The 22,175-nt window shown below is 43.2% G+C and overlaps 1 protein-coding gene across 2 annotated transcripts in view; it reads left to right on the top strand.

Annotated features, from left to right (window-relative positions):
• HPGD (15-hydroxyprostaglandin dehydrogenase) overlaps positions 1 to 22,175 on the top strand; it is an 84,338-nt gene that overhangs the window by 42,270 nt on the left and 19,893 nt on the right. For both annotated transcript variants that reach the window (XM_069744248.1, XM_069744249.1), the window contains exons 4-5: positions 5,464 to 5,560; positions 16,329 to 16,405. In XM_069744248.1, coding sequence (XP_069600349.1) covers positions 5,464 to 5,560; positions 16,329 to 16,405 — 174 coding nt within the window. The remainder of the gene's footprint in view (positions 1 to 5,463; positions 5,561 to 16,328; positions 16,406 to 22,175) is intronic.

Genomic DNA, 22,175 nt, shown 5'->3' with positions numbered 1-22,175 from the left:
CAGTTGTGTGCTGTCCGGTGTCTGATGAGACGTTCTGCACCGTCCGTCCGGCCCAAGCTGCCATTGCTCATACGTCCTATCAGGGGATATGGATGTTATAGGGGCGGCAGCGGTCAGGTTGGACCACTCTCTAGCTGGTCACTTTTGCACCTTTGCTCCGTGCTAGCAGATGATCCCCGTGGGGGGAGAGACGTCTGTGGACACTTATTAGATGGGGGTCGTCTCCATGTTGTACGTGCCATCCCGACAATGCCGCTCACATGCTGCACCCAGGGGTCCCGACCGTCCCCCGCTGGCTCAGGCTCAGGCAGACCGCACTCATCTCACCGAAGTAGACTTGTTGTGGAAAATGATCTTCGCTGTGCCCTTGCAAAGACTGCCCCAAGAATTTCTGAATTGGTAAGCAAGAAGCAACCACAACGATCTCACTGAATTTGGCAGCATACTGTTGCAAAATATTGCACTGTTGTTTACTGTTATATTTAAACCCATGGTATGCCATGGTGAAATATTATTTATTGGAATTCGTAATAAATATTTCTCAACATATACCGTATATACTCGAGTATAAGCCGACCCGAGTATAAGCTGTGCCATATACAATGCTCTGCACCGTTGCCCCAGATAGATACTCCACATAAAGCTGTGCCATATATACAGTGCTCTGCACCGTTGCCCCATAGCTCTGCCATATAGTGCTCTGCACCATTGCCCCACAGCTGTGCCATATAGTGCTCTGCACCGTTGCCCCATAGCTCTGCCATATAGTGCTCTGCACCATTGCCCCACAGCTGTGCCATATAGTGCTCTGCACCGTTGCCCCATAGCTCTGCCATATAGTGCTCTGCACCATTGCCCCACAGCTGTGCCATATAGTGCTCTGCACCGTTGCCCCATAGCTCTGCCATATAGCGCTCTGCACCATTGCCCCATAGAATGCTCCACATAAATCTGTGCTGCTGCAATAAAAAAATAAAAAAACACATACTCACCTCTCTTGCTTGCAGCTCCTCGGCGCCATCTTCCCGGCGTCTCTCCGCACTGACTGATCAGGCAGAGGGCACCGCGCACACTATATGCGTCATCGCGCCCTCTGACCTGCACAGTCAGCGCGGAGAGACGCCGGGAAGATGGAGCGGCGCCCGGCGTGTGGAACGAGGGAAGGCAAATATGACATACTTACCTGCTCCCGCCGTCCCGCTCCTTCCCCCGGACAGCTGATCTTCGGTGCCGCAGCCTCCTCGAGTATATACGGTAATTGTTTTTGTGATTATTTATTATGTTTGATTTGTAGCAATGAGAATACAATACATAATGCATATCAGATATTTACATTCCGAATCATAACTAATAAAATTACAGTTTTAAAGTAGCCACCAAAATTATTTTTTGGGTTGGGGGTCACCGCAACATGAGGAACTGTATTGCGGGGTCACGGCATTAGAAAGGTTGAGAACCACTGCTCTAGCGGGTGATGACTTTTATTAGACTGACTGTCATTTGATTTCTAGGAAAATCCGAGAAAAATATCATTTGCATAATAATTTGGAACATGGTGTATATCATACTAGATACAAATAAATGCTTAAAGATGTTGTCCATTCCAAATCGCTAAGGCTACGTTCACACTAGCGTTGTGCGCCGCTGCGTCGGCGACGCAACGCACAACGCACGCAAAAACGCTGCTTTTTGCGACGCATGCGTCGGTTTTTGCCGAAAATCGGACGCAAGAAAAATGCAACTTGTTGCGTTTTCTTGGTCCGACGCTTGCGCCAAAAAAGACGCATGCGTTGCACAACGCAACAAAAAAAAAACGCATGCGTCCCCCATGTTAAGCATAGGGGCGCATGACGCATGCGTCGCCGCTGCGTCGCCGACGCAAACCCGACGCACATTAGCTTAACGCTAATGTGAACGTAGCCTAAGTCTGCAGAGACTCTGTGTGACTGCAGACTTCTGAATTTGCTGTGAGTTAGACATACTCGCTCCATACAAATGAATGGAATCTAGGTCATGCCCACCGGCCGGGAGCATGTATAACCCACACATGCCCTCCGTCCCCTGGTCTGATACCTGCAAATGTCTGCCGCGCACAGTGCGTGAGCTGGGGGGATTCATAAATCTGCAGTCACACAGAGTGACACGGAGCTGGGAGAACGTCCAATGAAAACGAGTTACGCAAAAATTTGAGGCTTTTCACAGCAATTTGCTCCAGAATTCTGTCAAACTTTTTTTAATGAATTGGGCCCAAGTCTTCTGCCGGGCTGCCACTCTGTTCTGTAACAATCACTTTTCAGCTCCAGACTATTGTCGCTTTTTACTTCCAGCACATCCTCTCTGCGCTTTATTTGCTATTTTAATAGAAGATACAAGAGGTGCTGTAGAAACACGTTTTGGAAGTATGTTGGTATTGGTGTTAAGCATCAGTACATCGAGTGATGAAACATTGACACTAATGACTGCTTCATTTATTGCCTGAATACTTACTAAAGGTACGGAGCCTCCAGATGGCTGTTTTTGGCATTCTGTTTGCAAACTGTTTGTTTTAATCTGCAATGTTTGCTTTATCCTTCTATTAGGTTAAGAAAAGTTCTTCCTTTGACCTTTTCCTAGTTTAGCATTTATTTAAACAAGCTTTTATTGAAAGAATAGATTCACAGAATGAGATAAATAACGAAAGATTTAGCTTCAACTCATAAATGCCAAATTAAAAAAAAATGCATAAAATTTATAACAGATGTTACAAGTTGTCACTGCCATCTATTCAGCTGCATTTACACTGAAAGAATGTTATTAAATAGAATCTGTCACTAGGTTGTTGCTACCCCTTCTGTAAGCAACATAATGTAAGGGCAGAGATCCTGACTCCAGTGATATAGGGGCAGAGATCCTGACTTCAGTGATATAGGGGCAGAGATCCTGACTCCAGTGATATATGGGCAGAGATCATGACTCCAGTGATATAAGGGCAGAGATCCTGATTCCAGTGATGTATCATTTACTGGGCTGCTGGATATAATTTTGATAACATACCTGCTTATCTGCTGCAGATCTTCAAATTCCCCGAATACTGAGATTGACAGCTTTCTGCCCATGTACAGAAAGCTGCCAATCATTTGTGTGGGTGGGGTTACACGGAGCCCATGACTATGCTTGACTACATTGCAGCAGGTTAACAAACCCTTTAATGATAATCTCCTGCTGATAAAACGCTGATTTGATCAAAACTACACTCATCAGCTTATTAAGTGATACATCACTGCATTCAGGGTCTCGGCCACTATGTTATGCTGTTCTCTGATTTAGAGGCGAAAATCTCATGACTGAATCCCTTTAATGATGCTTATTTCATGATTATCTTATAGTGTAAGCAGGCACCTGATGAATGAACACACTGCCTGATCATTAGGTGAAATGATCTTTTTGATGGGTTTGAGCTGGGATATCTACAGATCCTTGACAAACAGTTATGCATCCAACAAAGCCTCATCATCTTCATGGACTTGTTCCTTTGATGGTGTTTTTAACTCAATCTGCAAAGGTTGTATTTACCATGATAATTTGCCTTGAACAACAGAAGCTCGTTATTGATTCCTCAAATGTTCCCATCTAATTAATATATCCATAATGTAGACAGCATCTATTACTAGGAATGGGAACAGCTCAAAAGTAATTTAGCAGAGTGATGTCTTCTTCAAGAGAGCGCAGCGGGGGGTTTACATAGATAAACTGCTGATGGGAATGAAATTTGAAAGTTACCTTTAACCCAGATAGAATGATTGTTGATCTATGTGCTGTCATTAGGTTTCTAAAATACTTGAATCTTTGTATCAACAAGGTACCACGCCAAAAACACATTCTGTCCAGACACGTAAGGAATTACCAATCCTGGGCAATCTGTGACAGCCACTGACAGACATGAGTGATTTTAAAGAACCATGTAGTCGTAAGAATACTTTGGAAAATGTACACTCCACGCATTAAAGAAAGCTGGGACTTGCACAAGACTGGGTGGTTACTGCGTCATCACCATATAACATGCTTAGGCTACGTTCACATTTGCGGCTTTGGACGCAGCGGCGTCGCCGCAAAACAACGCACGCGTCATGCTTCCCTATCTTTAACATTGGGGACGCATGTGCGTTCGTTTTCATGCGTTTCGGTGCATTTTGCGACGCATGCGTCCTTTCGACGCACCTGGCAGTGCGTTGCAAACGCAACATGTTGCATTTTTTCTGCGTCCAAAATTTTTAAAAAACGCTTGCGTCGCACTTGCGTTGTATTTGCGTTGTCGAAGCAAATTGAAGTGCAACGTAGAAGACGCAAGTACTTGCGTTGTTGTGCGTTGTAGGACGCATGCGTTCTTTACTTTAAAAAAAAAAAATGAAAAGACCCTATATAGTAAAAAAAGGTTGAACGCATGCGTAAAAAATGCATGCGTTCTACTTGCGTCTTTCGTGCGTCGTGCGTTGCGTCCACGATGCTGCGTCCAAAGCCGCAAATATGAACGTAGCCTAACTGCTGATGTCATCAGAGCACATTACAAACTTACCAGCAAAGCAAGTGACACTAAATCCAGTCACAGACCGGTCCTACCAGCGATTTCTTTTGCGGTCTGCTATGTCGACGGGGAGGGACTTCCGACGTCATTCTGATTGACAGCCGGCTCCCCTAGTTAGGCAGTGGTAGCCGGCTGTCAATAGGCATAACATTGGCAGTGCTGTCCTGTAAACAGAGCAGAAAAGAAAATGCTGCCCTGCTAAAGTGATGTCAGCGGAAGCAGCTGAATTGCCGGCAGGAGTGGTCTGTATCGGCAAAAAACTGCACCAGACAGAAAGGTAGGTAGCAACTACTTGCCTGTTAGTGCCCTTTTTTTACAAAGTCCCAGATATCTCCTTTTAATAATGTCATAAAACTATTTGGATGTAATCTGTCAGCAGGTCCAGCTATGTAACCAGAGAGCAACATGATGTAGGGGCAGAGACCCGGACTCCAGTGATGTGTCCCTTAATGGTCCGCTTGCTGCTATTTTGATAAAGCCGCTATTTAATCCACTGCAAATCTTGCAGAGATCAGAATTTAGAACCTTTTATAACCCCGCCCACATCACTGATTGGCAGCATTCTGTGTGCACATCAAATTGGCAGAAAGCTTCCAATCAGAGGTTGGGGTGGGGTTACACAGAGCAGGAGGACTACATTCCAGGAGACAACTAGTCCTATCGTGATAATCTACTACTGACAAAGCAATGATTTTATTGAAATAACAAGAAGCCCAGTAAGTGACATCTGCTACTGGCTGCGAGATTCCCTGAAAAGCTAAAGTATATTGATTGAGTTGGAAATATTAGATAGATTTTAGATTTTATTTAACCTTTCAGTATTAGTTCCTGTACAACAAAACATATTGGATCTTGATCGTGAGCTGTTCTGCAATTCTCATATCCCACACTTTCTGTTTCAGATCTCAGTTATTAGAGGAACCTACATTGGCTTAGAACTTATGAACAAAAAGAATGGAGGTCAAGGAGGAGTCATAATAAACATATCATCTCTTGCAGGTAAAATATTGAATTTGTTTACTAGTAACATCATACAAAATTACATAAGGATTGAAATACACTCTTCAACATTGATATTGCAACAGCAAGAAGGAAAAGTCGTGGAATCATGGAAATCAGAGAATTTATAGATAAGTTAGTGATACACTTACTATGAAAAATACAAAGAAAATTTCCAAAAAAGCATCAATTTTTTTCAGTATCAAGAATGAGTGTTACAAACAAAAATACACATACTTATACACTTTGGCATGTAATCACCGAGGTTATTAATTGTTATATGTGAAATGGGCCCACATTTCTGTTGGCAGCTCTATTTCTACTTGTGACCAATGATGTCCCAGTTGTGCTCAATGAGAGACAGGTCCAAAGATGCTGCAAGCCATAGTAGCACATTTAAGCCCCTTCCCACATCATTATCTCCTGACACACAAAAAAATTGTGGGCTGATATTAATAGGCTGGGAAGGGGCCATGGATATTGGCCCCTTCCATTCTAAGAACATCAGCCGTCAGCCGCCCCAGAAATGGCGCATCCATTAGATGCACCAATTCTGCTCTTAGCCTTGGCTCTTCCCACTTTCCATGGTGCAGTGGCAAGTGGGGTAATAGTTTTGAGGTTGATGTCAGCTGTTTAATGTGCGCTGACATCAAGCCCAAGGGTTAGTAATGAAGAGGTGTCTATCACATACTCCCCTTACAAACCCTGTAGTCAAAATTAATAAAGACACACAGAAAATACCTATAGTTGAAAAAATACTCCCCAACCTTCTTTTACACATTTATTAATGTAAGAATAAAAACTCAAAGCACTAATCACCTTTCCGCTATTAATTCATAATGATGAGATGCCACGATGATCCCCAACTCTGCTACATCTAGATGGTTTGGCTAGCGGTGACATTAGTAATGTGGCTGCTCATCACGCCAGCCGGAACACACTGAGCTGAGCATGAGAGCGTGGCTGCAGTGACAAGCGGTGACATAACTAAGGTTACTGCTGGTCACAGGCAGCAGCTCCCACAGTAAGCTCCGTGTGCCTGTGAACTGCTTTAACCTTAATTACGTATACACCTTAATTGCTGTAGAGTAAATCATACCTGACTGAAATGATACAGTCAGCATTTTATTCATCTTGCCTGTGGTTTGGGCAGCAATTATAAGCTGCCAGTTTCCCTTTAACCCCTTCCCGACCTTTGACGCATACGCTGCGTCATGAAAGTCGGTGCCATTCCGACCCATGACGCAGCGTATGCGTCATGGCGGAATCGCGTTACTGTAGGCCGGGTGAAAGGGTTAACTGTAATTTCACCTGGCCTGCAGGGACAGGAGGAGTTGTACTTTTGCCCAGGGGGGGGGTGGCTTCACCCCCCCTGTGGCTACGATCGCTCTGATTGGCTGTTGAAAGTGAAACTGCCAATCAGAGCGGTTTGTAATATTTCACCTAAAAAACTGGTGAAATATTACAATCCAGCCATGGCCGATGCTGCAATATCATCGGCCATGGCTGGAAACACTAATGTGCCCCCAACCAACCCCACCGATCGCCCCCCCCAGCCCTCCGATCTGTGGTCCACTCCCCTCCGTCCTGTGCTCCGCTCCCCCGTCCTCCTGTCCCCTCCCCCGTGCTCCAATCCCACCCCCCTGCACTCCGATCCACCCCCCCGCACTGCGATCCACCCCCCGCTCTCCGATCCACCCCCCGTGTTACGATCCCCCCCCGTGCTCCGATCCCCCCCCCCCCCGTGCTCCGATCCACCCCCCGTGCTCCGATGCCCCCCCTGTGCCCTGGTCTCCCCCCCCTTATACTTACCTAGCCTTCCGGGGTCCGTCCGTCTTCTTTCCTGGGCGCCGCCATCTGCCAAAATGGGGGGCGCATGCGCAGTGCGCCCGCCGAATGTGCCGGCCGGCAGATTCGTTCCAGAGTGAATTTTGATCACTGTGATAAAACCTCACAGTGATCAAAAAAAAAAAAAATTTGTAAATGACCACCCCCTTTGCTTTGTCACCCCCATAGGTAGGGACAATAATAAAATACAGATTTTTTTTTTTTTTCCCCCACTAAGGTTGGAGTTAGAACTAGGGTTAGGGGAAGGGATAGGGTTAGGGGTAGGGTTAGGGGTAGGGGTAGGGTTAGGGGTAGGAATGTGCACACGTATTCTGATCCTCTGCGGATTTTTCCGCAGCGGATTTTGATAAATCCACAGTGCTAAACCGCTGTGGATTTATCGCGGATTTACCGTGGTTTTTCTGCACATTTCACTGCGGTTTTACAACTGCGATTTTCTATTGGAGCAGTTGTAAAACCGCTGCGGAATCCGCAGAAAGAAGTGACATGCTGCGGAATGTAAACCACTGCGTTTCCGTGCAGTTTTTCCGCAGCATGTGTACAGCGATTTTTGTTTCCCATAGGTTTACATTGAACTGTAAACTCATGGGAAACTGCTGCGGATCCGCAGCGTTTTCCGCAGCGTGTGCACATACCTTTAGAATTAGGCTATGTGCACACGGTGCGGATTTGGCTGCGGATCCGCAGCAGTGTTCCATCAGGTTTACAGTACCATGTAAACATATGGAAAACCAAATCCGCTGTGCCCATGGTGCGGAAAATACCACGCGAAAACGCAGCGTTGTATTTTCCGCAGCATGTCAATTCTTTGAGCGGATTCCGCAGCGTTTTACACCTGTTCCTCAATAGGAATCCGCAGGTGAAATCCGCACAAAAAACACTGGCAATCCGCGATAAATCCGCAGGTAAAACGCAGTGCCTTTTACCCGCGGATTTTTCAAAAATGGTGCTGAAAATCTCACACGAATCCGCAACGTGGGCATATAGCCTTAGGGTTAGGGTTGGAATTAGGGTTGGGGTTAGGGTTGTAATTAGGGTTATGGCTACAGTTGGGATAAGGGTTAGGGGTGTGTTGGGGTTAGTGTTGGAGTTAGAATTGAGGGGTTTCCACTGTTTAGGCACATCAGGGGATCTCCAAACGCAACATGGCGCCACCATTGATTCCAGCCAATCTTGTATTCAAAAAGTCAAATGGTGCTCCCTCACTTCTGAGCCCCGACGTGTGCCCAAACAGTGGTTTACCCCCACATATGGGGTACCAGCATACTCAGGACAAACTGCGCAACAATTACTGGGGTCCAATTTCTCCTGTTACCCTTGTGAAAATAAAAAAATGCTTGCTAAAATATCATTTTTGAGGAAAGAAAAATGATTTTTTTATTTTCACGGCTCTGCGTTGTAAACGTCTGTGAAGCACTTGGGGGTTCAAAGTGCTCAACACATATCTAGATAATTTCATTGGGGGGTCTAGTTTACAAAATGGGGTCACTTGTGGGGGGTTTCTACTGTTTAGGAACACCAGGGGCTCTGCAACGTGATGTCCGCAGACCATTCTATCAAAGTCTGCATTTCAAAAGTCACTACTTCCCTTCTGAGCCCCGACGTGTGCCCAAACAGTGGTTTACCCCCACACATGGGGTATCAGCGTACTCAGGAGAAACTGGACAACAACTTTTGGGGTCCAATTTCTCCTGTAACCATTGGGAAAATAAAAAATTCTGGGCTAAAAAATAATTTTTGAGGAAAGAAAACGTATTTATTATTTTCACGGCTCTGCGTTATAAACTTCTTTGAAGCACTTGGGGGTTGAAAGTGGGTTGAAAGTGCTCACCACATATCTAGATAAGTTCCTTTCGGGGTCTAGTTTCCAAAATGGGGTCACTTGTGGGGGGTTTCTACTGTTTAGCCACATCAGGGGCTCTGCAAATGCAACGTGACGCCCGTAGAGCATTCCATCAAAGTCTGCATTTCAAAACGTCACTACTTCACTTCCGAGCCCCGGCATGTGCCCAAACAGTAGTTTACCCCCACATATGGGGTATCACCGTACTAAGGAGAAACTGGACAACAAATATTGGGGTCAAATTTCTCCTGTTACCCTTGGGAAAATTAAAAAATTCTGGGCTAAAAAAATTATTTTTGAGGAAAGAAAACGTATTTAACACACTGCTCTGTGTTATAAACTTCTGTGAAGCACTTGGGGGTTACTCAGGAGAAACTGGACAACAACTTTTGGGGTCAAATTTCTCCTGTTACCCTTGGGAAAATAAAAAAATGCGGGCCAAAAAATAATTTTTGAGAAAAGAAATTTTATTTTTTTATTTTCATGGCTCTGCGTCATAAACTTCTGTGAAGCACTTGAGGGTTCAAAGTGCTCACCACACATCTAGATTAGTTCCTTTGGGGGTCTAATTTCCAAAATGGGGTCATTTGTGGGGGATCTCCAATGTTTAGGCACACAGGGGCTCTCCAAACGCGACATTGTGTCCGCTAATGATTGGAACTAATTTTCCATTTAAAAAGCCAAATGGCGTGCCTTCCCTTCTGAGCCCTGCCGTGCGCCCAAACAGTGGTTTACCCCCACATATGGGGTATCTGCGTACTCAGACCACAAATTTTGTTGTCCAGTTTGTCCTAATTTCTCCTATTACCATTGGCAAAATAGGAAATTCCAGGCTAAAAAATCATTTTTGAGGAAAGAAAAATTATTTTTTATTTTCATGGCTCTGCGTTATAAACTTCTGTGAAGCACCTGGGGGTTTAAAGTGCTCAGTATGCATCTAGATAAGTTCCTTGGGGGGTCTAGTTTCCAAAATGGGGTCACTTGTGGGGGAGCTTCAATGCATAGGCACACAGGGGCTCTCCAAACGCGACATGGTGTCCGCTAACAATTGGAGCTAATTTTCCATTCAAAAAGTCAAAAGGCGCGCCTTCCCTTCCGAGCCCTGCCGTGTGCCCAAACAGTGGTTTACCCCCACATATGTGGTATAGGCGTACTCGGGAGAAATTGCCCAACAAATTTTAGGATCTATTTAATCCTATTGCCCATGTGAAAATGAAAAAATTGAGGTGAAAAGAAATTTTTTGTGAAAAAAAAGTACTTTTTCATTTTTACGGATCAATTTGTGAAACACCTGAGGGTTTAAAGTGCTCACTAGGCATCTAGATAAGTTCCTTGGGGGGTACAGTTTCCAAAATGGGGTCACTTGTGGGGGAGCTCCAATGTTTAGGCACACAGGGTCTCTCCAAACGCGACATGGTGTCCGCTAACGATGGAGATAATTTTTCATTCAAAAAGTCAAATGGCGCTCCTTCCCTCCCGAGCCTTACCATGTGCCCAAACAGTGGTTTACCCCCACATGTGAGGAATCGGTGTACTCAGGAGAAATTGCCCAACAAATTTTAGGATCCATTTTATCCTCTTGCCCATGTGAAAATGAAAAAATTGAGGCTAAAAGAATTTTTTTGTGAAAAAAGTACTTTTTCATTTATACGGATCAATTTGTGAAGCACCTGGGGGTTTAAAGTGCTCACTATGCATCTAGATAAGTTCCTTGGGGCGTCTAGTTTCCAAAATGGGGTCACTTGTGGGGGAGCTCCAATTTTTAGGCACACGGGGGCTCTCCAAATGTGACATGGTGTCCGCTAAAGAGTGCAGCCAATTTTTAATTCAAAAAGTCAAATGGCGCTCCTTCCCTTCCAAGCCCTGCCGTGCGCCCAAACAGTGGTTTACCCCCACATATGAGGTATCAGCGTACTCAGGACAAATTGGACAACAAATTTCGTGGTTCAGTTTCTCCTTTTACCATTGGGAAAATAAAAAAAATTGTTGCTGAAAGATCATTTTTGTGACTAAAAAGTTAAATGTTCATTTTTTCCTTCCATGTTGCTTCTGCTGCTGTGAAGCACCTGAAGGGTTAATAAACTTCTGGAATGTGGTTTTGTGCACCTTGAGGGGTGCAGTTTTTAGAATGGTGTCACTTTTGGGTATTTTCAGCCATATAGACCCCTCAAACTGACTTCAAATGTGAGGTGGTCCCTAAAAAAAATGGTTTTGTAAATTTCGTTGTAAAAATGAGAAATCGCTGGTCAAATTTTAACCCTTATAACTTCCTAGCAAAAAAAAATTTTGTTTCCAAAATTGTGCTGATGTAAAGTAGACGTGTGGGAAATGTTATTTATTAACTATTTTGTGTCACATATCTCTCTGGTTTAACAGAATAAAAATTCAAAATGTGAAAATTGCAAAATTTATCACAAATAAACACAGAATTTATTGACCTAAATTTACCACTAACATGAAGCCCAATATGTCACGAGAAAACAATCTCAGAATCGCTAGGATCCGTTGAAGCGTTCCTGAGTTATTACCTCATAAAGTGACACTGGTCAGAATTGCAAAAAATGGCAAGGTCTTTAAGGTCAAAATAGGCTGGGTCATGAAGGGGTTAAGTCCATTTGAAAGCTTTATATAACAGTGAAATTGTTTCTGTTGTCTTGTACTAGCCCCCAGAGCCGATTATTCATGAATGACAATCCAGTCCCAGGAGATTGTGTAGAGAATGTTCCAACTACAAACTAGTGTTACAGGCAATCTGAGTCTAATGCTAATACTATATGTAGGGCCACTTAGGCCCCCTTTATTTGTGGCTGGGCTCCTGAAGTGTTTACGGCCTTGTGACCCTTCATCAGCTTGAACTAGGCTCTGGTGTGGCTGATTTCCATTTAGGCACCGTAGGTCCCTGGAGATCCTTATTGCCATCCAACCTGCCTATATGATAATCTGCCTGCAATTATTGCCAGTACCAAAACAGTGGTTAAGCATCCCAGGTCATGGAAGTGATAACCATTATCCATACATGACTTATTCTGGTTTTCATGAAGTGTAACCTTATCACTAATTACTTTCTTTCTCTATAACTGTCCTCAGCTCATCTTTTATCACGTTGCTCCACTCATAGATAAGTCATATTACGTATCTCTTTGGAGCCAAGCCAACATTACTAAACAGTAATTCTTGAGTTACAGCACCACGTGTATTTTAGACATGACCCAAAGTCAGATATCTCTGTTATGAGTGTGTGTCAGGAAGATACCGTAAGCAGCTGACATAATAGGGATAGGTATATAAGTAGAGGTCAATCAGCCATGAGCAATGGTTAGAATATATGTTATGTAACTTTAACATGTGATTTATGGTAACATGAGGATCATTGTATTCATGGATTATCTTCATGTGAACATATAGGGGGAGCAGGGGCACTAGCTTTTTGGAAGTGCATTGAACAGCAAGGTGGATTGCTGCTGAGGGGAAAGAGAAAAAAATATATATATTCTTTAAATCTTCAGCATAGTGAGTGTGAATGAGCTGAGTGTGACCTGAGCGTAAGTGTGAACGGCGGTAAGTGTGACTTGTAATTCAGTGACTTTGGATTCAGGGAGTTTCCAAGGGAGGAATTGCTGTCTGTTTTTTTATTAATACTTTGTATTCATTTTTTATTTTTATTATTGAACTTTTCTGTCTGGTGCAATCCCCATTAGGAAATGTGCTCCACTATTATTAATGCCATCCAGTACACATCTTGCCACATGTATGCAGTCCTTAAGCAGGTATGGGAGATAGAGACCTGGGCACAAATAAGGAAGTTGGGGGTGGCGGTGGCACAGGGGGTGGGGTTAGATCAATTAATAATTTAAGAAAGAATAGAGGTGCAGAGAGATACATAAAATGTATGTATACTAATGCCAGAAGCCACGCCAACAAAATGGACAAATTAGAATTAATGTTGTTGGAGCATAATTATGACATGGTGGGGATATCTGAAACATTGTTGGATGAGAGCCATGACTGGGCTGTTAACTTGCAGGGCTATAGTCTGTTCAGAAATGACCGTACAGATAAGCGAGGGGGTGGGGTGTGTCTGTATGTAAAATCGACCTTAAAACCCATCCGGCGTGATAATATAGGTGAATCTAATAAAAACGTAGAGTCCCTGTGGGTGGAGATAAGGGGAGGGGGAAAAAATAATAAATTACTGATAGGGGTTTGTTATAAGTCTCCAAAAATAATGCAAGCAACGGAGAATATCCTCATAAAGCAAATAGATGAAGCTGCGACTCAAGGAGAAGTCATTATTATGGGGGACTTCAACTATCCTGAAATAGATTGGGGAACAAAAAATGATAAATTTTTCGGAATTGAAAAAAGTGTGCTCAAATTCAATATGCAGAATTAAAAAGTAAATGGTGTTGTATTGCCATGATCTTAGATTAGACTATTGCTTTTTTACTATTTGTCAAAATTCAGTTTGATGTCTACAAACCAAGAAATGCTAATATCTGCAATTTATGATATTATAGTTCAGCAAGTTAATAATCTGCCTGCCTTGCCATGCCAGGCACTGTTAGATGTTTGCCTGTAACTCATTCATCATGCATGACATTTCTGTGCAAAGTCAAAACAATATTTAACCAAGTGATTAAAAAGTTATTATTATCTGTAAATGCTGGTACCAGTGGCACCACCCAAATAGTCTAAATTGGGTAACTGCCCCATCAGTTTCCTCCCTTGTACTTATGCCTCTGGGCATCACATGCTATAGTGTAACATTTTGCATCCCAGTCTTAGTGAGTACTTCCTCTAAAATAAGATGCCCATAATTTATTAAGTATGTCCCAGAAATAGGCATCACCAATGACTTCCCGTTTAAAGGCTGATCTGGTCTCCTCTCTCCCTGCTTGCCACATTCTTTCCTTTATAATACGACCTTAAGGTTTGCTCTCTTGCCAGCTCATCACTTCTCTTTAGACCCAAAGAAGCACAACAACTCAAAAATATTTCCAGAATCCATCCCTTACTCAGCCCTCAATCTACTGAAACTCTTGTGCATGCACTCATAATCTCCTGCCTCGATTACGGCAACACCCTCCTCTGTGGCCTCCCCGCTAACTCCCTTGCACCACTCCAGTCTGTCCTCAACTCTGCTGCCCGACTAATGCACCCCTCTCCTCGCTACTCCCGTTTCTCCCCTCTGCAAATCCCTCCACTGGCTCCCAATTCCCCAACTAATCCAGTTCAAACTACTAATGCTGACCTATCCACAAGCCATCCACAACCTGTCCCCTCCCTATATCTCCAAACTAATCTCCCAATATTTCCCCTCACGTAATCTTCGATCCTCCCAAGACCTCCTACTCTCCTCCACACTTATTCGTTCCTCACACAACTGCCTCCAAGATTTCTCCCAAATATCCCCCATCCTCTGGAATTCAGTGCCTCAACATGTCCATTATCCACCACCCCCGGATCCTTCAGATGGAACCTGAAAACCCATCTCTTCAGGAAAGCCTACAGTCTGCAATAACCATTCTGCCGCCTCACCACCACCCGAGCTGCCGCCTCACCACCACCAAAGCTGCCGCACCCCCGACCTTCTGTCTCTTCCCCATTATCCCGTAGAATGTAAGTTTGCAAGGACAGGGTCCTCTCCCCTCTGAACCAGTCTGTCACTGTAAATTTGTTTACAATATACAATATCTATAACTTTGTATGTAACCCCTTCTCATGTACAGCACCATTGAATTAATGGCACTATATAAATAAATAATAATAATAAGCGCAGTGTCAGTGCGCATTCAGAGGTTTATAGGGCTGTGAGCAGGGACATCATACTGAGCAGGCTTTGGAATTGACAACCGGAAAATGCTCAGTAGAAAAAGGACTAGCTCAGCCCTTGAAATGGACATTACTGGTGACGCTTCATTTCAGGGTGGGGACAGAGGCTGCGACAGAGACCGTGCTGCCAGCCACCTGATGACGTCCCGTTTTAGAATCCCCAGTGTATGCTGAACTATACTCAAACGATACGGCATCAGAAGCATTAAAAAAAAGGTTTACTTATAATTTACTTGCTAGTTATTTGGTTTATTCCTTTAAAGAGTTATTTCCAAAAATTCAGGCTATCCCCATTCATTGTATAAGGGATAAAATATTGATCATTGGGTCTCTGACCATTGAGACCACAGGCAAATCCGAGACCCAGGCTTTGGAAACCTGCGAATGGTGCTAATTGGAGCCGAGGTGCCCATGCTTGGCCGCTGCTTCATTTATTGTCTTTGGCTGCTGGAAATCGCCGACCACAGTGCTAGTCAGCCCCATACCAAAAGAATGAAGCAGAGGGTGAATACATGCACCTCGACTATGTGTAGAATGGTCACATTCTTTGGCTAACGGGACCCCAATCTTGAGAAGGTTCAGGGTTCCCAGGGGTCCAATCCCCAGCGATGAGCAAGTTATCCCTTATCTTGGGGATAGGTATACCTTATTTTTGGGATTAGCCCTTTATTTTCCAAAAACATATAGTAATAGATATGAATGTTTATTTCTGATTTCTGTTCTGTTCATTTTGTCAGCTGTATGTTGTACACTGTAAATGTTAGGCAAATATCCTCCGTGATCCCGCTGAACTGTTATGTACCTGCAATGTTTGTGAAGACCACAATTTCAAGCCTTAAGTACATTACTTACATCTTATCAGCTGGAAACAACACTTCCTACAGCAAAGCCCCAGTGCAAGCCGAAAACGAAATAGCCTTTTCCTTCCTCCCAAATAATGTAGTCTGGAAAATTACATCTTCACTGGTTGCTAGAGTGCAAATGAAATCGGAATATGTATTTTTCAGGACAATGAAATTTCCAATGCATGTGACTGCGACTAGTGAATTGCCCTGCCGTGTACATTATCTTGGATGGCTGTTTCAATCTCCTGGTGAAATAAAATATTAATGTGCCGTCTGCAGCCATTCAAGGTTATGCGACATGATCAGGGCTTTTTATTAATCCGCTTATATCACTGTGACCAAAACTTGTCTCTTTTTAGCATTTTATTGATTGAAGCGGTATGTATTATCTTTATCACAGGGCTGATGCCGGCTGCCTACCAGCCAGTGTACTCTGCTTCCAAGCATGGCGTAATTGGATTCACAAGATCAATAGCGGTGAGTGGAATGATACTATATAAATTACGATTAATGACAATTCTCTCTAATATTTATCTAGTCATATAAGAAATAACTGTTCTCCAAGTGCATGCACTGTGCACTGGGATGTCACCAGTAAGTATAGCTCACTGAGTACGGTGTTATCTGTATTTCATTCCAGCCTTACTATTTTTATTCTGCCCTGAAACCTTTGAATTAAGGGGAAAAAAATGGTCAAACCTGGTAGAATGTGTTATGTCTAGAGCTGGCCTGAGGGGGCAGTGTGTGACAAAGTGATTCTGTTTTGGTGCTCCTTGAGTCCTTTTGTCATGTTCAACCCCCTCCCACTATTACTTGCATCAGGCATAATACAACATACCAGTTTTACCCAGAATATTTATTTAACTAATTCAAGACATTTATGTCATAGCACAATTTTAATTTTGCACATCTAAGAGCTTAAAATGTTTTCCTAAATCGGATAGATATTAAAATATTTTTGGTCTTTTTTATGATATGCAGCATGTCATTTTTATGTTATTTTTACATTTGTTTTAATTTTTGATGAAATGGGTGAGAAAATGGCAAGAAAATTAAGGAAATGGATGAATCTGCCTCTAGAGCTTAGTTTAAATGAAAGGAGTTGTTACCAGTGTGAGACACGTAATGACTGACAGTCTGATTTCCTCATCTGCTTGTCTCACAATGGTAACGTCCCCTTTCATGTAAAATAAGCTCTGGAGGCAGATTCTCATACAGATCAGTGTCCGGCCCATAGTCCTGAACAGCCCATTTATATATAAAGAAAAATGTGGATTACCCTGAAATACTACATCAGATCACAGATATCAAGGTGTTATTTTATTCATCTTTCTATGACCTACATGCCCATATAAAAGGTTTAGTAGGGTTGATCCCACTGACAGATTCATATTAACATTACATACACACCACGAGGAACCTGTTTCACTGGTGTCTAGAGTTGCAGCAACACAACTTGGCCCATCTGATCCTTACAAAGGCATCTTGCAAGAACCATGGATCTGCATGGAGAAGCATTTGTCTGAAGTGTGCTGCCATTGACTTAGATTAGTCCATGTGCAATCTCTAATGACAAAAGACAGCACACGGACTGAGCTGCGGATGCAGCTTTTAACCATTTAGGTGCCTCTGTCAATCTCATAGTTACAATGGCAGCTAAGGGCCTTCTGAACTCCCACTTTGCTGCCAACTTGGTACTCCTGTGAAACTTAGAGGTTAGGGTCACATGACGGTATAAAAAATCTGTCCTATTTTCATCCAGAAAAGTACCGTATATACTCGTGTAGAAGCTGAGTTTTTCAGCACATTTTTTCTGCTGAAAATGCCCGCTCAGCTTATACACGAGTCATTGTCCCAGAAGACAGCGGGGGAGGAGGAGCGGCGAAGCAGCGGGTGACAGGAAGTAGAAGCCGCTGCTGCACTTAACACCTGTGCCCGCTGCTAAAAAGAAATGAATATTCACTGCACTTGCAGTGAACATTCATTTTTCTTACAGGACGCACAGTGTCAGCAGCAGCCACCGGCTCCAAAGCAGCTGCCGGGCTATCATGGGTGCCCACTCATTAAGGTAATGAATATTCACCTCTCTCCACTCCTATAGGCGTGGAGAGAGGTGAATATTCATTCCCTTAATGAGCAAGGACAAATGATCGCTCAGCTGCAGGAGCTGCTGGCACCAGAACGAGATGCTGCGAGGACGTGCAGGGAAGATGAGTAGCATATTAAGGAGCCATGCATACAAGGTTGGGGATAAGGAGCCATGCAGACAAGGATGGGAATAAGGAGCCATGCATACAAGGATGGAGATAAGGAGCTATGCAGACAAGGATGGAAATATGGAGCAATGCATACAAGGATTGGGATAAGGAGCCATGCAGACAAGGATGGGAATAAGGAACCATGCAGACAAGGATGGGGATAACCTGACAGTGTATGTAGTTTACATAGCTAAATCCTGCTGACAGGTTCGCTATAAAACATTTTTTTTAGTCACCTAAACCTCCGAGCTCAAAAGTAATGCATTAGCAAAATATCCCATGTTGGATTATTACTTTGTTCCTAGATCTTTTGGGTTTGTTAGTGTAGCTGGGGAGGTCTGTGTATAAGGTTCCATTCTTTCCTCATATTTTGCTTCACTCTGGAATATGGTCATGTTTCTGATTCCCTAATCTAATAGCAAAGTTTTATCCAAATCTGTGTGATGTCTCATGGTGGCAGGATCAATACCATGTCAAATTGATGCTGGCTAGGATTGCAGAGATAGACATATTGATTTATTGTGTAGGCTTCACATTTAACCAGACCCTTTGGATTTCTAGATATTGATCAAGAATTTCTGTCTTATTATTCATGGCAGTGAATAAGTCTTAGATCCCCAGTCAATCTATCTTTTTCACATTTTATTGATTTAGAGGCAGCCTTATCCCTTTCTTCTCTGTGGACAGCCTATTTCTGTTGTATATTGCAAGACTACAAGTTCTTATCCAGAAATCAATATATCCTTCAAAACCATAATTGTACAATTATTGTAATTTTTTTGTGTGAGATTAGATAAAGCAAAACAACGGCCACATTCCAGTCTTCCATACAATTTGTTCACCAGTATGTGCCTGGTTAGCATTTTAGAACAACTAAAGATGAGATTCATTGACTATGATAATCACACAAAAAAAGACAGGCTAGATTTAGGAAATGAGAACAAGGGGGCCCCATATTCTGCTATTAAATCTTAATCTCAATGTGTTTTGTCCAATCGTTTCATAGGAGACACATCAGGAAATTAAAAGACTATTGCCGAAATCCTGATGTCAGACCACAGTTACCAAATTGAGAGACATCAATCAGTGATAATGAAGTTTTATATATATATATATATATATACATATATATATATATATATATATATATATATATGTATATATATATATATATATATATACATATACGGTATATATATAGTTTAGGTGTATACCATAGTTTAAATTGTGTCAGAATAGTAGACACTCCCTTGCACACAGGCTGCAAGGTCATAGCATTATGACATCATGATGTGTGCTGTGACTTTCTGCATCCTTGCAAAAGGTCACAGCGTCCTCATGTGTACCTGAAATCCTAGCTTGACATTACTTTCAGTCGCTCTAACTTTCACAGGGACATTGTGCTTGGCAGTCATATTAGAAATAATTTCTTAATCCTGGAACTTAAAGCAAATGACTAAAATACAAAGCTATTTGTGTAATTTTCTTTCTTAAGTCTTTGTTCGTTTCAGGGGAACTAACACCAAATAATTTATTATACTATATCTCAATACCTCAGTTTGAGCACCACTCACAGCCAAAATTCCTGTGGTGACGGCCAACTCTCTAAGCCTCACACCACTAGAGATTTGTCTGCTAGCTCCCCTTCTGCTCAGTAATGAATGCTCCATTTCCATCCTGACAACGTAGCCATATTGCTTCTAGCCTCAAACCTCACTTACACTATGCTGACTTTTCAAAGTTCTGTAGGTGTCCCAGTTATGGCTTCATGCCTCCAGTTAACCACCCCCACAGACTTATTATCCAGTTTTCCTATCCTCTCTATCAAGAAAACAAGCTTGCTTCCACTTATGACCAGTTCCCTTCAGATCCTCAGCACACAAGGGGTTAGCATTCACTTCTCAGATTAGCTCAGACTTCTTTCTGATGTGGTCTTTCCCTTGACATCTTCTGACAACACGGTGGCACAATGCATCAGCCTCAACACCCTTTCATCCCTATAAAGCATCAGTCAGTCATCCATACCACTCCTGAAGCTGTCACCCAGTAGTGGGTGCAGCAGAGAAAGTGGGGGTGACAAGAGCAAGGCCTTGGTGGCTGATCGAAGACGATAAACGCAAAATGGGATAGGACAAAGAAAGCCTCCTAATCCTTTCCTTATTCTAAAAGTACACCTGCCAAAAAGGATTCTCTGCAAGATCTTCAGAGAAGCTAAGATTCCTTGCAGTGCCCCGAGAGTTCACACTGGGAAAACAAGAAGACTGAGAAGTCAGCATGGTCATGCAACAGTGGAGGAACCTGGAAGGATTGTGGAGATCACTTGGTGTACCAACGAAGAGTACCCTTGCCCAGAATTGGAGAGTACCTGGTCTACCACTGGTAAAATTTACATACAATCAGACAGACTACCGTATATTATTCCAATTCAAAGCTGCATGTTAAGGTACTGTCACACTAGACGATATCGCTAGCGATCCGTGACGTTGCAGCGTCCTCGCTAGCGATATCGTCCAGTGTGACAGGCAGCAGCGATCAGGCCCCTGCTGGGAGATCGCTGGTCGGGGAAGAAAGTCCAGAACTTTATTTCGTCGCTGGACTCCCCGCAGACATCGCTGAATCGGTGTGTGTGACACCGATTCAGCGATGTCTTCACTGGTAACCAGGGTAAACATCGGGTAACTAAGCGCAGGGCCGCGCTTAGTAACCCGATGTTTACCCTGGTTACCATCGTAAAAAAACAAACAGTACATACTTACATTCAGCTGTCTGTCCCTTGCCGTCTGTTTGCTGCACTGACTGCTGGCCGCAAAGTGAAAGTGAAAGCACAGCACAGCGGTGAGTCACACAGCGGTGACTCACCGCTGTGGCTGTGCTCTGCTTTCACTTTACGGCCAGCAGTCAGTGCAGTAAACAGACGGCAAGGGACAGACAGCTGAATGTAAGTATGTACTGTTTGTTTTTTTACGATGGTAACCAGGGTAAACATCGGGTTACTAAGCGCGGCCCTGCGCTTAGTTACCCGATGTTTACCCTGGTTACCGGGGACCTCGGGATCGTTGGTCGCTGGAGAGCGGTCTGTGTGACAGCTCTCCAGCGACCAAACAGCGACGCTGCAGCGATCCGGATCGTTGTCGGTATCGCTGCAGCGTCGCTTAGTGTGACGGTACCTTTAGTCTTGGAAAATGATAGCAATCAAGAATTGTTGCATGGTGTCATTTTTGTTTAAATACTAATCATTATGAGAAAAATGTGGCACCTACCATTATGAGGAAACCTAGCTATCCTTCTTAACAGACTTGATAACTCCAACAGCAAAGTTCCATTCTAAGAAGTTGCCACTTTTTATTGTTAGAAACTTTGTTCTCCCATGTACAGTGCAACACAAGAAAATTTATATGGGGAAAATAATTGTTACCTGCACTTTAAACCTACAGGAGCTTTTATGACATCCCATTCTAAAACAATAGGATATAATTTGGAGTTTGTTGTTCACTATTCTGTACAGGCTTTCTATAAGATTTTAGGTTTTATCTGTGGGAACTTTTGCCCATTCCCCTAGACGATCATTTGTGAGGGTAGACGAGAGAGCGTGGCTTGCAATCTGTTTTGTAGTTCATCCCAAAGGTGCTCAGTGGGCTTGACTTCAAGGCTCTGTACTGACTAGTCAAATTATTTCAAATTCTTTTACAACCAACTCACCCAACCCTGTCTTTATGGTCCTTGCACTGGGGCACATTCATATTGGAACAGAAAAATGTCATCCCCAAACTGTTTCTGCAGCATTCAATTATCTAATATATCTTGGCATGCTGAAGCATTAGGATTTCCCTTTTCTGAAACTAAGGAGCCTAGGCCAATGCCTGAAAACTAACCCCACAACATTATGCATCTGCCACAAAATTTTACAGTTGGAACAATGTATTTAGGCAGATATTGTTCTGCCATTTTCTAAACCCAAGTTCATCCATCAAAGTGCTAGAGAAGTGTAA

The sequence above is a fragment of the Ranitomeya imitator genome, chromosome 1, assembly GCF_032444005.1.
Source record: "Ranitomeya imitator isolate aRanImi1 chromosome 1, aRanImi1.pri, whole genome shotgun sequence".
Lineage (NCBI taxonomy): Eukaryota > Metazoa > Chordata > Amphibia > Anura > Dendrobatidae > Ranitomeya > Ranitomeya imitator.
This window is presented reverse-complemented; position numbering and strand designations above follow the sequence as displayed.